This window comes from Triplophysa rosa, linkage group LG3 (assembly GCF_024868665.1).
Source record: "Triplophysa rosa linkage group LG3, Trosa_1v2, whole genome shotgun sequence".
Taxonomy (NCBI): Eukaryota; Metazoa; Chordata; class Actinopteri; order Cypriniformes; family Nemacheilidae; genus Triplophysa; species Triplophysa rosa.
In genome coordinates this window covers 2269981-2288250 of record NC_079892.1, presented here as the reverse complement: position 1 = coordinate 2288250, position 18270 = coordinate 2269981, and the positions used below count along the sequence as shown (strand labels likewise).

The window sequence follows — 18270 nt, the reverse complement described above, 5'->3', positions numbered from 1 at the left end:
GTAGTGGATTAGTGGATTAGTGGAGTGAGGTGAGTGAGTGATTGTGGAGTGAGGTGAGTGAGTGAGTGAGTGAGTGAGTGAGTGAGTGAGTGAGTGAGTGAGTGAGTGAGTGAGATGAGTGAGTGAGTGAGTGAGTGAGTGAGTGAGTGAGTGAACTTGACAGGACAGACAATGAAGATTAAAATGCAGTGCACGCTGCTTTGTTGTCTTGTTGGTGGTTTGTCAGAACCGCCTGGTTATAAGGAAGGATAGAGTAGTTAGTCACGTAACAGAAATGAAGTGATAGTGAAAATAAACTTCGTTTTTATTTTCAGTTCGTACGTTCTGAGCAACGTTTTTGCTTAACCACAGTGTACGTGTTGAGCTGCATGTGCGATGGTAATTTAATGGCCCATAACGAATTGGTCAGTTCTGATCTGGGATTTAACCACGAATAATCTGTACTCTGATAGTGCTGTCTAATTTCATCATTCTGGAATTCAATTTGGTGTGTTTTGTACGCGGACCATGTATGCTGTTTGTGAGTTTGTTTATGTTCTCTATTAATCAGGATGTCTGTGTTGTGCAGTTGGTTTGCAAAGCGTACTTTACTGTAAACGGAGAAGAAAAAACAGGGAGATAAAAACTTAAGTGGTTGCAGATGATCTTACTTGTTTTATTTGCTTTTGACATGTAAAGGAATTTAATGATAGCTGACGCCGATAAGTTTCGCATTTTCCTATTTGACAAACTCTTATTGTTCACATTTGATGGTTCTATCCAGTACTAGGAAGCAGATTTTTACTTCATATTTTGGCAGTTTTAGGAGGATGAAACTTGAGCCTCGTTGTGTACGTTCTTCATCGTGTGTGGTGTCGACGTGAATCGTAAGATAATTGTTGTGTCATGTGGTCGTTTCTTCAATATGTAAAACACCACAGTGCTTTTGCGTCCTGATGTTCCCATGCTGCGAGAGAGAGAGAGAGAGAGACAGAGAGAGAGAGAGACACACAGAGAGAGAGAAAGAGAGAGAGAGAGAGAGAGAGAGAGAGAGAGAGAGAGCACAGAGAGAGAGAGAAGAGAGAGAGAGAGAGAGAGACAGAGAGAGAGAGAGACAACAGAGAGAGAGAGAAGAGAGAGAGAGAGAGAGAGAGAGAGAGAGAGAGAGACACAGAGAGAGAGAAAGAGAGAGAGAGAGAGAGAGACAGAGAGAGAGAGAGACAAAGAGAGAGAGAAAGAGAGAGAGAGAGAGAGAGACAGAGAGAGAGAGAGAGACCAGAGAGAGAGAAGAGAGAGAGAGAGAGAGAGACAGAGAGAGAGAGAGACCAGAGAGAGAAAGAGAGAGAGAGAGAGAGAGACAGAGAGAGACGAGAGACGAGAGAGAGAAGAGATTTTATTGCATGGATGCCTTGAGCTTTAGCGGCTGCAGTTATTCAGATGTCAGGTGCATGATGGGTAGTGAGCGGTCTGATCTTCATTCTCATTGGTCGTGTGTTGCTGGATAGTTCTGTGGATTTAAACTGAACAGATCTGTTTGTATAAAGACTAACTGTCTGTCAGTGAGGATCTGCTTCATTCAACAGTCTTCAATTAAAGTTTATAGAGACCAAACCAACACGTCTCCTGTGTCTCTCATTCTCACATCAGTAGAGACTGAAGATTAGCTAAAAGGGTTGTTCAATGACACTATATACAGTATATAAAAAGCTGTTTTAATAACGTCTTTAATTACTATAAATGTGCATTTATATGTGTATTTTTTTATGAAACACAAATAGCCAAACGGACAAGATGAGCATTATTCTGGCCAACAGAGTTTGTCTAGCATAATTGTTAAATAATGAGTATCTATTGCTCACAGACCTCATGAGTGTCTTTCACTGTATTCACTGTTAATGATGTCATAGTACCAAGAATTATCCAGAAATTACCAAATGAATTAATAAAACGAAATAAAATGCATTTAATATGGAAGACATCATTGGGGTGGTTCAAACTTTTAGGATAGATTTTGTGTGTGAGAACATGTTTCTACATTGTAATAATTTAATATGACTCTATAGGGAACATTGGTCCCCACAATTACAATTCTTTGATACCAGTTCTGTTAGTTTGTACAGTAGCCCTATTTCTAAAGTGTGCCTGACTGCGATAAATTGTGACAAATAGCTTGTGGCTGCACGGTTTCTGTGTTGATCTTTCACCTCAAAAAACAAGAGTAAGATGGGGAAAGACGCTCTCTTGGGTAAGATGACTACATTTAATTTCCTTTTGACCAAATGATACCAAATTTCACTTGACCGTATTTGTAAATTGTGCACTAATTCATATTGTCATTTCTTCTGGGTAATGATATCTGTGAGAATAATCCCATCAGAATAGCTGTGAACTGTGTGTTTATATTACATTGAATATTAATAACGTATATGTATTTTTGCTTTTAGTATCTGATAGAGCCTTTGGACCCAGAATTGCATTAATGCCCTATTACTAACAGGTTCAAGCAGTCCTGACAAGCGCTAAAATCCATGTAATTCTGCTGAGATCTGCATGGATTCCGTGGATTTTAGGTAAGCATACACGCACAACTTGAGCGCATTAGGATGCGCTGTTTGCGTTGACTGATTTTTTTTGTCTCCGGACGAATGATTTGAGACGTTTAAGATGAAACTAACCGCAGAGGAATTCAGGAAACATCATTTAGCTAAACCATTGCCATGGCAGTACTACACATGTGTTGTGGGGGTGGGGTGCGCTGTAACTCATTATTAGTTAAAGAGACATGCACCCAAAATGGGTTTCTGTGAGCAGAGCTGTTTTTGACGAGGCAAGAAGGGTTTTGTTTACACGGCCATTGAGTGTTTTTAAGCAAAATATGTTCCAGACATTTCATGAAGACCCTAATAAATCATACCAACTTGTTGAAAGTGCTCGTCTGAGGAGACCTTTAAAGCCTTTCTTCAACTGGAAAAAATAGTCCCTCATCATCAGTGAGCAGAAAAACTGCCCCAATTTGAGGGCTGGGGCCTTCGAAGGATGCATTTCAAGATCAATTGCGTCACAGCAGTGGGACTGAAGGCTGGTAAGGCTTTTTTTACCCAGGCTGAGAAGGATAGAATGAATGTTTTACAAATTCCACATAAAGCAACACTAAAGGGCGGTTTCCCGGACACGGATTAGTTTAAGCCAGGACTAGGCCTTAGTTCAATTAAAGTTGATTTTACAACCATGCCTTAAAATACACCAGGGCCATTGTTTTGTCTCAAAATACACAGGAGTAATGTTTTTTAAGATGTATTGTCACAGCAAGCTGTTTTCAGTTTAGGCATCTTTAGTCTAGGACACCAAGCAAGACAGACTTCGATAACATTGTACGTGGAAAATATTCAAAAATCTTAACAAAATAAACTGGAGAAAATAAATTTAAGGGACAAGGAAAGAATAAGTGACTCCAAAAATAAAAGAAACAATCATAACAAAACAAAAACTATCTAATAACCCAAAACTAAACTTACTACCAAAGATAAAAATGTAGAAATAAAACCACATTCGTGTCGCATACATCATGCTCAGTATAAATGTGGAAACGAACACATCAAACAACCATTTCTGTGTCTTGCAAACAATTACACCAGTCTAGATATTTACACAGAGCCTAAATTCTAGTGCTTTGGTAGAATTAAGCATAATTAACAACTCAACCAAGCAGTGAGAGTAAACTTGTAAACAAACTTAATACAAAGGACAACGCAAGCGAAAATAACCAAGCACGTATTGTCACATGGACAGCCGCCCGCTGGCTGACTAACGGCACTCAGTGGAAACCCGCCCGTTTTATACAGGTGGAACCTTCCCGATTGGCCAACACCATCAGTATGAAAATCGAGTGATGAACTGAAAATCCAATAGACAAACTCTAATAATCAAATCGAATGGAGCGGAAAAAGAATAAAAAGACAAAGGAGCACAACAAAACTTCAAAATACAAGTATAATGTATCATCTTCCTCTTCTTGTTCTGCCTCTTCATCTTTTCTTCTGTTTTTTCTTCTTCTACTTCTTGTTCTTCTGCTGCTTCTTTTCTCTTTTTTGTCTTTTCTTTTTCTTCTTTTTTTGTTCTGATTCTTCTTTCTCTTTAAAAAGTTAAAAATGAACTAAAGTCATATTTTTTTGTATTATTTACCTGTAGTTGACAATCTGATGAAAACATATTTTAAATACTTGTGTGCCAAATTGAAAATTAGTTGATATTGACCTACTTTTTTTGTACAAAAGTATGTATGCCTCGCAACAGAACAGGGTAAGTGGTTTTCTAAGGCAGATATCTGGAAAATAAGAGCAAAGAACAAAAAGTACAAATCCAGAACAAAGTACTAGCCTAATGAATACTGATACTCTCACAAATTAAACGCATTCTTAAATTATGGCCTATGCCAACTACAATTTAAAAAAACCAGATTTTTTCATCCACAATATTATTTATGTCTCCTTTGCCTTTTGTGCCTAAAAGTATAGCAGAAAAGACAAATCAGTCACGTACAGTATGCTGTTCCAATTGCTTCCATTGTTTACCTCATTTGTAAGTCGCTTAGGATAAAAGCGTCTGCTAAATGACTAAATGTAATGTAAATTACAATTACCAAACAACAAGTAAAATATGAAAAAAATATGAATATAATATGTAATTACATATAATATTATAAAACAATAATATATATAATATTAAATGTAACAGTATTGTGTACAGTATGTCTGTGCTTTAAAAGTTTCATGATGCTTTTGAAAAAATAATACTGTAGAACCTTCTGTCATGGAAGAAAGAAAGGATTGAAAGTAAATAGGTGATAGTTTTTCAATTCACTAATTTATCAGCTAGGAATAGCCTACAAACTTTTCTGTAAAAGCGTATTAGTTAAGTGCAGCATGATGCAGGAAAATGGTTGAGTATTGTTGTATGGGTATAAAATATCTGTATTCAATGCCTAATGTCAATGTATAATCTTGGTTCCTCATCTGTTTAAATAAAAGCTCATTTCCAGACGTTGACGTCACGTCAGGTCGTCACGTGGGTCACCCGTACAAAAGGTCAAGACGTTCGGCCAGATGTTCGATTATTAGACGTTGGTTCGGTCGATCGGACGTTAGTTTTGGCACGCATCCCGCGCCATAGTAAAGTATCCTACTTCTTCAGTCACGTCACAGGAAAATAAGTGAACAGTGTCATGTGAGGTGAGCCAGGGTCCTTAGTAGAACTAGTGCTATAGGGTTGACAAAAATGTTGACAAAAAATGTGAGTCAGTATCCGAATTTTCATAGATATCATAAACACTTTCGACGCATCTGCAGCAGGCATGTATTTTGACATGATGCGTGATGCACATAAGTTCACGTGACTCGCTGAACACGTATTTTGACATGACGCACCACAGACGACATGACGTGCTAAATACATGTTTTGCCGAACTTCACATTACTGCTTCCCCGGAAGAGGAGTCACGGATCGCCACTGATAGATACCTGTATCTTTAGTCTTTTTTTTACTAAAACACAAACATTTTGTAAAGATGCTTTTGTAAGGTTACGCCCTTTAACGCCTTTTGTTTATTATCAATAATAAAAGTGAAAGCAAAGCTGCAAGAAGCACTTTATATAGTTTTTCTAGCAGTCAGAAAAGTATTGCTTGAAAATAACGAGAATGGCCTTTGAAGTCCGTGTCTGGCTTACTAAAACTACAATTAGAACAATGTCAGTTGCAACATCATCTGAAGAATTTCAGAGAACCACAACAAAGGACCTGAAGAAAAAAGCATTACAATTTATCCCTGGAGTAAACGGTAGGTTGGAGGTTTCTCTCATAATCACCACATTTCATAACTCCGATTATGAAACTAACTATATTAAATATTTTATTTAAAATATTTTAAATTTAAGAAAATGTACATGACTTCTATTTCAGATGTTAACAGTCTGGGGATGGTTTTTGGAATATATGATCTCGAAGACGATAAAACACTTGCATTTTACAAGATAAAACATTTGTCTATTGTTCAAATCGTTTTGAGAATGCCTGGTGGGGGAGGTATGACCCTTTTACTTAATTAAGATGCCTTTCCTGAATGTCATTTATCAACTATATATCTGTAAAATGACTTACTGACACCTTTGCTGTTTTGAACCCTGTGAACCTCACCAAAAATAAATTTAAACTTGTAAATTTTTATAGAAAATATAAAAAAAGAAGTATATTAATCGAATGCACAATATCTGTAGGCTATTTATTTTGGCTGACTGTGTGCCATTCTGTCTCAGTTCTGAATATGGATAGTTTGTGGGTTTTTTCCTATAAAGCTGAAGAGAACAACAAATGCTATGGATGAAAAACTCACTAATAATTATTTACTGTATGTGTTGAAACAACTATAATCCTTGTGACTGATACACTATGTTTAAATTTAACTCTGCAGGCCCACCAGAGGATCAAGATGAGGGATTTCCTAGGAGTGAGTCTATGGAAAGATTACATTTGAAAATGTAGCTCTGTTAGATTCACTTAGGGACAAGGAGGAGCACAAATACACAGCTTCACACGGTTCAAACATGTGTAAACGGACTGTCTGTTCACTGCATTGATGGTTTGGTTTGAACTGACCTGATTTATGAGCGAGTGACTCCCAGAGGAGGTGTGTTAGAAATAGAAAGACAAAATTCATTCTAGGGAGGAAAATACAACATATAGCTGTTATTTGTCAGTGTGTCACATACGTGGGTGTGAAAAAAAGGAAAAAAGTGAAAGTGACATTAGTCAGGTATAGTGACCCATACCCGAAATGTGACCTTTTATGTGCGTTTAACCTATACAGTGAGTAATGAACACACGCACAGCAAGTGGTGAACACACTTACACATGGAGCAGTGGGCAGCTATCACTGCAGCGCCCGGGGAGCAGGGGCACCTCAGTCATTGCCCGCCAGCCCTGAGGATCGAACCGGCAACCTTCTGGTCACAAGTCCCACTCTCTAACCATTAAGCCACGACTGTCCCTTAAAGTGTGTGTAGCATTGTGTTACCCGGACAGGGATTAGATTACGCATATGAACTACAGCCATTTTGTAAAGGCTTTTTAATATTTATGCACTGGAGGAAGTGCCTCGGATTTCTTGTGAAATACAAGAATAGAAACCCTACCAAAGAGCACCTTCTGGGATTACTTAACAAGTTTACTTCACAAGCAACGCTCCTGGATGATTTGATTAGTTTTTACATTTATGCGTCTCAAAAAAACATTGTTTGTGTGCACCTTGAGACAAAACAATGGCACTGATTTATTTTTGTTTAAACAGTTCTAATATTTATTATAGTCTAGGACAAGTCTTATTCCCGGAAACCACCCCTTTGTTTTCTTTAATCGCTGTGATATCTGAGTGTGTTTTAGGGGCATGTTGTCATTTGCAGCTGAAACTGAAAGCAACAACAGTAGAAAAGGAACTGTAGGAACTGCTCAACAGCAAAGAAACTAGACTCAGTTTATATGAACCTGTGATAACTGTATGAACAGTTGTAACATATGCACAGTCTATGTGAGCTGAACTGTGGATCAGTTTTCTTTGCTTTGAAAGATGTCGTCATTTAATGCATTTTGTTCCAATGTACAAGAATACTTTTCTCACTTAGACACAAACTCTACCAAAACTTTATGGGGCGGTTTCCCAGACAAGGATTAGATTAAGACAGGACTAGGCCTTAGTTAAATTGGGATAATTAAGTTGTTTTAAAAAACATACTTAAAAAAACTTCATATATTTTAAGATATGTTAGTGCAAGTTGTTTTTGATCTAGGCATCTCTCACATTTAAGTTAGTCTGAGACTAGACTTAAGCCCTGTCTGGGAAACCGCCCCTAAATACTATAAAAGCCAATATGCAAATGCTTACATACTCTTTTCAAAACTGTTAAACTTAAGTTCAAAACTTACCACAATACCAAAATGAATAAGACAGAAATGTGCAACATTTCTACAGTAATACTATATTGAAATATATCCTGATTTTAGAAAATTAAATACTATCAAAGCAGTTAGATTTAACTCGACACTTTTTCACATTACCATAAATCCAAACAAGTCAACGTGTGGGAATAATTGTGTACTGTAGTGTAAACACACACCATGTGCAGTGAATTGTAAGAGTCTCATTCCTGTTTTGTAAAGAAACAATGAATAATGTTACTGTTCTTGTCATGTTTCTTACAGTAGGGTGTTTTATGACTGGGAATATGACTTATGAATGTGTGTTTGTTTCAATTTTAAGGATTCTTATTTTTCAAGCTACTATCACACTTTATCCATAGACAACAGCATGGTGTTTATTTATTAAATAAAGTGTCTTATTGAGTCCTGTGTGTTCTATTCTTAAACACGAGAGCACTACTTCTTCCCTTCGATTTTTCCCCATGAAATTTCAAATACCAATATACTTCTTAATATTATATACTGTAAATGTCTTCCTGAACTGTTTGTATCCTAATAATTCTGCCATATTTTTTGAGAATATTCTTTTATAATTGTTTTTGCCTCACCTTTACTTAATAAAACTTTCATTTCTATTATTTGTGACTTAATGGATACTTTGGCTAACTTATCTACTACTTCATTATCCTACATGTGCAGGACCCCTAATAAAAGATACCTTCAGATCCATATTATGTAATCTCTTTATAATTTGATATACTTCATTTAATACATCTATCCTACATGGTTTCCCTGTTTTAATACTGGATAATGCTGACATACTGTCTGATGCAATGAAAACATTATTTTCCTTCTTTTCTTCAATCCACTTTAATCCTATCATTATTGCGACCAGTTCTACTGTATATACAGAAAGATGATCTGCTGTCCTTTTTTTAATGTTGTATTTAGGAATATATACTGCATGTCCTGTATTCCCATTCTTTGGATTTTTTTAACCATCTGTAAACTCTGTTGTATATTTCCTTTCCATAAAATGTTTAACTATATACCATTCAGGCAACTGTTTCATATTTTCTTTTAATTCTTCTCGAATTTGTAAGTCAATTGATGGCATTAAATAACCAGTAAGGAATTTCTGAATATGATATTGTGGGGCAATACTGTATTTGATCTAAACCAATTTCCCTTGCTTTTATATTACTTCTCCATCCAAAACTTCTTAATTTTGCTGTATTATGTTCCCTACACTCCTTAACTACATTCTTTGCAGGGTGCATAACATTATGTCCCTCTAAATTCACCCAATACGACATCATCATTTTCGTTCTCCTTATAATCAAAGGCATCGCTCCCATTTCCACATGAATTGCTGCTACTGGTCTGACACTGAACATGACACAACACAGGGTATAAATAGAGTCCATGGGAATGAGGTTCACATAAGACAGATGTTTAATTAAGATCAACGTAATTTAACAAGACATCATTGGATTATTATTTCAAAGTGTATTTCATAAGAACGATGTTACTCAAATGCAAATTAACTCAGTTACACGGAACCCGGTGAAATGAACAAACAGTTCATTAAATTCAAGGGTGTGTGTCGGTTTGGTTAATTATTTATAATGTAGTGACTAAAGTCAGGTTTAGATGCAGTTTTGTGTGCCCTTTGACCTACAGAACAGGTTTAGTGTAGTGAAAGATTTGATGAAAAGTGAAACTGTTGATGATAGTTGTTACACATCATACTGCAGCAGACGAACAATCTTATAGTGTCTTTTAGCCTAGAGATGGGGAAATGAAGCCTCATAAAGCACTGAGGCTTTCCCCTGACTGCTTCGAGAGTGTCGAGAACAGCGCCATCTGGTGCTTATTTAAAACAGCAGCCAGAAGCCTGTGGAAGAAGCTCTGTCAGATGAAGCAACCGCACACACACTCCATAGTTACAATGTTATGTGTACAAATAAAAGCCTTACACGCTTTATGTTTAGTTTGTCTATTAAATAAACTCATTTAACCATTAAAGTGTGACAATAAAATATTGTCTTATACTATGGAATTCCTTTTGTGTCAATAAAAATGAACGCAAACTTTAAAAAAACGAACAAAAATATACAATGAGAAAGAAAAAAAAACACTTTCATAATGAAATCAATAAACTCAAGTGCAATAGTGTGACATGATATTCAAATAAACTGCTATTTTTCTTAGCAATTTTCCTAGTTTCGTTTTTGCAAGTAATAGTTTTGAATTCGCGGCTAGATTTTTCGTTTACGCTTTTTTAAGTTTTCGTTCGCCTCTCTGGCACAAACTCACGTGTGGGCGGGACTTATGGCCGCTTTACGCTGATTCGCTAGTGAGTTTTTGATTGATAGCTCCCTGACAAGTAAGTCGATACTGAAGACAGTACAGTGCAACGAATTTTAGAGAACGATCTGCATGCTCATGTTTTTAGACGGCCCTAACATTTCTTTGATGAAAGTTGTCCAACATTAAACATTTAGCTACTTACATTGCACTCTTTCTGCAGTTTCTGCACTCTTTTCCTAGACAAGCCCTGAATTAGTTAAAAGCGCCCCCTTGTGACTGCAAAAAGTATTACGTTAAACAGACCGTATTCATGTTTCAGCTGCGGTTCTGTTACAAACTTTCTGCATGTGTAATGTACAGAGTTATGCTCGTTTGTTTCGAATGTGTTCCCAAAAGTGAGTGATTTTACTTTAATAACTAATAACCTTTATGAGCAGCGTTTTCGGTGTTAAAAAAAGGACTTTTAAAATTGTAATTTTGTATTTCCAGTGAGAGTAATCAAGCTATCATCTCTTAAAGATTCCTTCATCTCTGAACGGACGACTTGTGACTGCTATTCACTAGAGCCTTCATACAACCACAAGGTGTTTTTGCTCCTGATGTTGATGACATCTGCGTGAGTGAGAGTTTTAATGCATGGATGCCTTGAGCTTTATGGCATGCAGTTATTCAGATGTCAGGTGCATTGGTCGTGTGGTGGTTATTCTGTGGACCTGAAATGAACAGATCTGTCAGTGAGATTCTGCTTCATTCAACGTTCTTCAATTAAAGTTTATAGAGACCAAATCAACACGTTTTAGTCAAGATCAGTCAAAAAGAGGTTTGTTGATATATTGTTAAGATAAGATCTATAGCAGAGTTTGTTGTCACAAGCATAGGACAGTCTGGACCACCTTAATTGTGGGATGTATAACAAACTAAACGGTGTTTATCTGAAAATGTAAAATTACAAAAATGTTTCTGTGTAGGTTAATTTAGAGTTTGGAGGTAGGATATAGAATATACAGTTAAAGTATAAAATGTATGTTGTCTATACAGTCTATGGAAAGTCCACACAAGTGTGTGTTTGTATGTGTTTGGTTTATCTTTTACTAGTGCCTGGTGGATCTGGTATGATGTTTAATGCTGTTTTTATTGCTCACCGACAAATATGATGCTTTGTGACTGATTCTTCTCATTTAATTTTAACTTGAGACCCAAACATGAAGATGATGGATTGCCCAGGAGTAAGTCAATGGAAAGATTACATCTAAAAATGTAACACAATTCACAACTTGTAACAAATTCAAACATGCTCCGTGTTCACTGCAGGTAGATTGTTCCTGTGTATCATCTAAATGTTAATTGTAAAATTAAACAAGTGTACCAGGAGCAGTTTTGTTACATGATTTACAGAATCACCTACTCTTTCAGAGAACTGCGTAAACCCTTTTAAAACGAAACTATCCACTTCAAACCCCAGACAGACGCGTGAATGAAACTGCAGTTGGAAATGTTTTATTCAAAATGTCATACAACGAGAAACGATACGATAAAAATGACTATTCGCTCGGAATTGCCCTTGTGAAAAAGTGCAGCGATTTAGGTGAGTTTGGTTAAACCCATTTTTTAAAGAAACAAGACCTTTTTACCATTAATTAGCTATATTACAATTTAAAACAAACAATACAATTGAACCTAACGAATGTTAAATACGTACAGTTAAGTTTCATATCGTAAATTCTTTTTATATGGTAACGTTAAATGAAAGATGAAAGTCTGACTATTCATTGTTATTAGCGCGTGGTACGTCTGACATCCTCGTCTGATCATGCAGTAGAGGAGGCTGCTGTGGGCATTTATAAAAATGTTTATACTTTTCTTCATAACTCACAGACTACACTGGGCGAGTCATCGTTTGATGCAAGAAAGAAATGAAGAGTTTGGTTCCAAAATGAGTAACTCCGTTTTTAGAATTTTTCAAAAATCATGTTTTTTTATTGTGCATTCTAATTAATATCAATCAAACTGCAGTTGGTTAGTTTTGATTTAAGCCATAATAACTCAAAAAATTCAGCTAACTAACACAATAAAACATGATAACATAATAAAAACATTATTTATTTCAAATTTAGGTGCACTAACTAATAATACAATATATAGGCTATATTTTCACTGAGGATAAGACTATAAAAGCTATGAAATGAAATGCAAGAAGTCTGTCACTTTGTAACATTGATTCCCATAGTATTTATTTTCCCTACTATGGCAGTAAATGGCAGATGAGGGCTGATTGGTTACTGATATTCTTCCAAATATCTACATTTGTGTTCAGCAGAACAAAGACATTTTTAAACAGGTTTGGAACAATCTGAGGGTGAGTAAATGATGACAGAATATTCCTTTAAAGGTTATTTTCTCAATATTTAGATTTTTGTGCGCCCTCAGTTTCCAGATTTGCAAACAGTTACAGTGTATCTTGACCAAAAATTGTCCTATAAATCACACATCAATGGAAAGCTTATTTATTCAGCTTTCAGATGATATATAAATTCCAATTTTATGACCCTTATGACTGGTTTTGTGTGGTCCAGGGTCACATATAATTTGTGCAATGTCTTGTACGAATTTTCTGATCAGACCCATATGACGATGATCCAGATGTTTTAAGAGCAGGATTGTCCTGTGGTCACATCACTGGTCCAGAAACACTGACAGAATACTGCAAAACACAGCTGGCTGAGGTAAGTGTTGTTTATCATGTAAACGTTTTAAATAAAACAATTACGTCAAATTATCCTTTTCTTCTCCATTCCTCAAGAATGTTGTGTTTTAACCTAAGTTGTGTTTGCAGACAAAAATAAATCCTTTGTGATAATGTCATTTTAAAGCATGGGTCCCCAAATTTATCGTGGAGGGCCAGAGATTAGTTTCAATCTGCCTCAACACACCTGCCTGCAAGTTTCTGCTGTGCCTACACTCTTCAAATTTGTTGGTTGTGTTATTTATTTATTAAATTTATTACAAATGATGTTGTCCCAAGAAATATCACAGAGATGCGTTCAGTTAAGGACAACACATTAATCCACTGTTTTAAGAGTGCAGTAAGATCTTGATTAGCTGTTTCAGGTGTGTTTGATTAGGGACCAGTCTGGGAACCCCTATTTTAAACTATTTTTAAATGTATAGAGATCATGCTCAAAAATGTAAATTGCAGGGTAAAGCAGAGCTGAGATGCCCTTTGTGTAATGAACAATGGTCCTACAGTGAAGTGGAAGAAGTAGCTAAACTGACACTTGAAGAGCAACAATTCTTTCAGGAAAAACTTGCCAACAACGCTACTAGAAAGGAAGACATCAAGAATGTAAGTATACTTCCTAGATCTGTATAGACATCAGTTAACTAGGAATTCATCATATACAGCATTTTCTCTTTTTTCTAGTGTCCTGGTTGTAACTGGTTCATCGAGAGAACAGACTCAGCTAATATTTGTGTTGAATGTACAGTGTGCACTGCAAGAAATGGCAAAACCTTTGAGTTCTGTTGGCAATGTGAAAGAGAATGGAAGGGTCATCGTCCTCGATCTGATCGATGTGACAATGAAGGATGCAGCTATCTGGATTTACTTAGAGATTGTGGAACTATCACTTTAACAGATGCTAGTAATATTATCTGTCCAGCTGTCCGTGCCTGTCCAACATGTGGCTTACTGATTTCACACAGCACAGAGCACTGTAAGAACATTATATGCATTAGATGCAGAAAAGAATTCTGTTTTTCCTGTCTCAAGCTCACACCAGAGTGTTTGAAGACAAGTACATGGTGGGTTCCCTGTTCAGATGGTGTGGCTGCACGACAAACATCAATTCCATTTTGGAAAGATAACCAATAAATTACAAACACAAAGACACTGTAAAGAAAGTATGTGTAGTTGCATGTAAGACTGACACTATTGTATAATTGAATAAATCTATATATCATAAAATACAGTAGATTATACTAAGTCTATTCTTAATCAACTTGCGTCTGTTTGTGTTTATTACTGTTTTGTCAAGTAGTGTACGTACTAACTACTAAGATCTTTGAAGTGATAGGCCTATAGTTGAATATTATAGTGAGAATTAACTGTATAATCCAGGGGCATAGCAAGTCAGCCCCGGGCCCATATGCAAACATTTTAACCAAAAAAAATTTAAGACAGTCTTTTTACAGACTGCTGGAAGATTAAAAGAATCAAATGGACTGCTGCAGTTTGGAAAAACAAATGTAAAGTTTTTCCAGCATTGATAAAAAGTCAAGCATGGTGATGATAAGCGTTGGACACACGTCCTCCCGGACTTTCTTTATAAAACATCATTTAAGGATGGGCTGGATATTGTTTCGACCACAGTGACATAAACACTAAAGCTGAACGGGTAGCACCACTTTAAAAGTGCCATTCAAGATGAAAAGATCAGATGCGTCAGATTTTTATCTTTACACAGATTTACACATGATCTCATTAATAATGTCCAAAATGACAGAAAATCAGGATTACACATCATCACATGCACAAAGCACAAATTGCTCAAACTCAAAATTGTTTTGACTTTATCTCACTGGCAATTGATATGTGCAGTGTCAACACCAACTAGAGCACTTGCGCTATAATCCTTGACTGACAGGACAACTGATTTTGCAGTTGCCTTGCACTATAAAAAACAACCGAAGCGCATACTGTACATTTAAAAAGTTCATTTTAAAAGGCAGGGCACCTCAAATTTTTAAACATTAAAAAACGCGTTCTGTGTGATCAGGGTCCAGTTGCAAGAAACTCCTTAAGTTAAGAAAACCCTTAACTCTAATTGCAACAGGAGTGGCGCAGAGATGACATATTTTTGCAGGCCAACCCGAAAATTAATGTCGCAGTGGTTCTCTTGACTGAAAGCCTATGCATTTTCCCCATGGACTTTTGGAAGATTGCAAAAAATAAGGTTTGTTTACACGTTTTGTTTATCAAGATGATCTTTACAAATCTTAACAAAATTTTGTGTAATGTTTGCCTCCATATGACAGGGCGTTGTCAGCTGTCATATCTCCCACATGAAAAAAATGCTGTGGTCTACTTTAGTATTTACTATGAAAAACATTATAGTTTATATAGTAAATACAATATAGGCCTACTTTTTAGGATTTTTGCTAGACACAGTCACTTTTTAAAAATAAAACAACTTGATTTTACTCACAGCATTTATTTTAACTGTCATGTTTCGATCAGTTCAGCACCAGCAGAAGTTTGTCGTGACCTCTGACAAAATGAATCCGAGCAGGTTGATCAGGAAATGAATCATTTTCTGTTGTGTTTAGTCTAGTACATAAAACATACCATTAAGGTTTAGAAACCAGTTAGACATGTTTAAAAAGTTCAGTGAACTGAAGTGGCAGTCAAATTAAAGCTTTCTTAAAAGTCACAACTTTACAATTAATAAACCAAATTTACACTCGGAATTTTTTAAAGATGGAGGTTATAGCTGAAATCAAATTGAATGTCATAAATATGTTCTTGGAGCTATGTTCACTATTTGTGTGTGTTTTCTGTTTTCAGGCATGAATTACTTTAGTGGTTAAAAAAGTGGTTTATAGAAGAATTTCTGGAATATGATTGGGTTTTTTATCATTCAACTTTCATCAACTGGTTATTGCATAGCAATATCCATTGCTTAAGGACCACATACAGTATGTCTGTCATATAATGCCCTAGACTTCAGAAATTTTTACTTAGATATATTTATTATGAACAGTGATATGTCACAAAACAAAGAATTGTCCAAAATCAAGGATCAAAAGAAATAAATACATTTAATTTGGCAGACATCATCAGTGGGTGTGTGCGTCAGATGCTGCTCATCTGTAGTTTAAATATCTCACAAGAGCTGCAGTAAAGCTGACCTGCTGAACAGGTTTAGTGTGATGAGAGATTCACATGCATTTAATGAAAGGTGAAACAGTTGGCTAGTTGTACTGAACGGAGGAACAATCCTCAAGTGTTTTCTTATAAGTTTATTAGGTTGCAGCAGATTCAAAATGAATTTTCAAGTTCTCATTAACTTTAGTGACAAAAGAAATAAAGCATTAACCGTGGCAACTTCTGAAGAAGAATTTAAAAAAACCACTGTTCTAGAGCTAAAGAAAATTTTTTGCAGTCTGTGTCCTCAATCACCTGGTAGGTTGAAGGTTTATTTAATCTCCAGAGTTTAAGATTAAATAGATTATTTATATTTTTTAGGGAAAATATTATAAAGATGGATCTTATAGCTGAAATTAACTACTAATGTAAAACATTTCATTTAATCCATGTTCATGATCTGTGTTATTTGTGTTTATTTTTTGTTGTCAGAACCATCAGACATTAGAGTGGTTTTTGGGAGAGATCTACTGGAGGACAATCAAACACTTGCATATTATAAAGTCAAACATTTATCAGTTCTGTTCTTTGTGTTAAAAATGCCCGGTGGTGGAGAAATGGAATACCGGATTTTCATTGACTTTGATGATAAAAACAAAACTGTTAGAAGTATACTTACATTACAAGGGATCAGTTCTGAAGAATTTAACAACACCACCATTCGAGAGCTAAAAGAAAAATTTTGCTCTTCAATACTTGGAGCACCCGAAGGTAGGCTTTAACTGAGAGAAAGTTTTCTTATAGGGTAGAACTTATTAAGATGGCGTTTATAGTTGAAATAAACTATTTATGCCAAACATTCATCTGATCTATGATCAATGCATCTGTGTTCGTGTGTGTGTGTGTGTGTGTGTGTGTGTGTGTGTGTGTGTGTGTTTTCTGTTGTCAGACCCAGATCACATAAGAGTGATTTTTGGGAAAGATCCACTGGAGTACAATCAAACACTTGGGTTTTATAAAGTTGAAGATTTATCAGTTCTGCGCTTTGAATTAAAAACGCCTGGTACTGGAGGTATGACATGTTTAATGATGTTAAATTATGCTGTAGTTCGTTGTATTAAAGGATTTTGCTTATTTGCTAAAGAGATAAGGCACTGTATATGTATATAAAAAACTTCTATATATTCATGTGTTGACACAAATATGATGTTTTTTATATATTATATTTTTGTCCTTTTCATTTTATAATTTTTTACTCAGGAGCCATTCCTTTATCTGTTTTTTTCAGGCAGATGTCCTGAGTAAGTCTGCAGAATTAATTACTGCAATAAGGTTCTGTTTCTGTGTTGTGATGGTATAGTTTGATTTTAACTGACATTGATCTGGCTTATGAATGACTCACATGTATCAGAGGTCTCACTGAAAATTCTGGAAAATAAATAAATTAAAAGAGCCATTTATTTATTTATTAACTGAATCCATTTATATCCATAATGTTGTTTCAAGAGATATGAACTTGTATCCTCAGTCTTATTTTAACCTGGCTTTATATATTCTAGCAATGTTTTTATTAATATTGATTTATTGATTTTAAGGGCTTGTTTTACATACACAACATCGTCAGATCTCTAAAATGCTGTAAGATTAAATAATGTGACTAATCCACACATGATAACCACATCACTACTACAATATATACAATAAAGCTGAGAGTCTGATGTGTAAAAAAAGTGTAAATACTTCCATTAACCACCAGCTGTATTTATATATGTATGTCTCATGTTTACTGTTGATAAACGAACCAATATTTTGTACATTATTACAGTTATATGCAGTTTAATTTTAGGCAGAACAGTTCTAGTGTAAAAATGTAAATGCATTAAACAATGCTTTGTGTATATTCATTATATGACCTCTGTATTAAGGCATATTTCCTCCAAATTTCTCCCAGATTAGTTGTTGTTGACATTCTATAATAGTAGAACCTTACGTTTGTTGTGATTGTGAATGACTGAGATTAATCTTTTTAAATGTGTATGATTGCATGTTTAAATAAATATGTACAAATGTTTTTATTCTGTCTCCCAAAATTGTCTGAATATTATTAAAATAGCCTTTAAATTATAGGCTTATAATTTAAGACCACACAA

General features: G+C 35.5%; 2 protein-coding genes and 1 long non-coding RNA gene across 5 annotated transcripts; all 3 read left to right on the top strand.

Moving 5' to 3' along the window:
* Positions 1-5436: 5436 nt before the first annotated feature.
* On the top strand, positions 5437-8988 carry LOC130551669 (uncharacterized). Its single transcript, XR_008962646.1, has 3 exons — positions 5437-5812; positions 5935-6057; positions 6443-8988. It is a non-coding gene; the product is annotated as an uncharacterized LOC130551669 (long non-coding RNA).
* Positions 8989-11691: 2703 nt separating this feature from the next.
* Positions 11692-14178, top strand: LOC130551666 (uncharacterized protein DDB_G0292642-like). Of its 2 annotated transcripts, none has more exons than XM_057329480.1 (4): positions 11692-11842; positions 12877-12980; positions 13454-13600; positions 13679-14178. In XM_057329480.1, exons 1-4 carry the CDS (start codon positions 11764-11766, stop codon positions 14126-14128), a joined length of 780 nt encoding a protein of 259 aa, XP_057185463.1. In that variant the 5' UTR covers positions 11692-11763; the 3' UTR covers positions 14129-14178. The 2 variants fall into 2 exon arrangements, with proteins under 2 accessions (XP_057185463.1, XP_057185465.1); XM_057329482.1 differs by adding an exon at positions 12133-12613 and having other exon boundaries at positions 11732-11842; positions 12877-13600.
* Positions 14179-16223: 2045 nt separating this feature from the next.
* Positions 16224-18179, top strand: LOC130551667 (uncharacterized). Of its 2 annotated transcripts, XM_057329484.1 has the most exons (4): positions 16224-16438; positions 16613-16891; positions 17070-17192; positions 17409-18179. In XM_057329484.1, exons 1-4 carry the CDS (start codon positions 16300-16302, stop codon positions 17423-17425), a joined length of 558 nt encoding a protein of 185 aa, XP_057185467.1. In that variant the 5' UTR covers positions 16224-16299; the 3' UTR covers positions 17426-18179. The 2 variants fall into 2 exon arrangements, with proteins under 2 accessions (XP_057185467.1, XP_057185466.1); XM_057329483.1 differs by lacking the exon at positions 17409-18179 and having other exon boundaries at positions 17070-17389.
* Positions 18180-18270: the final 91 nt, after the last annotated feature.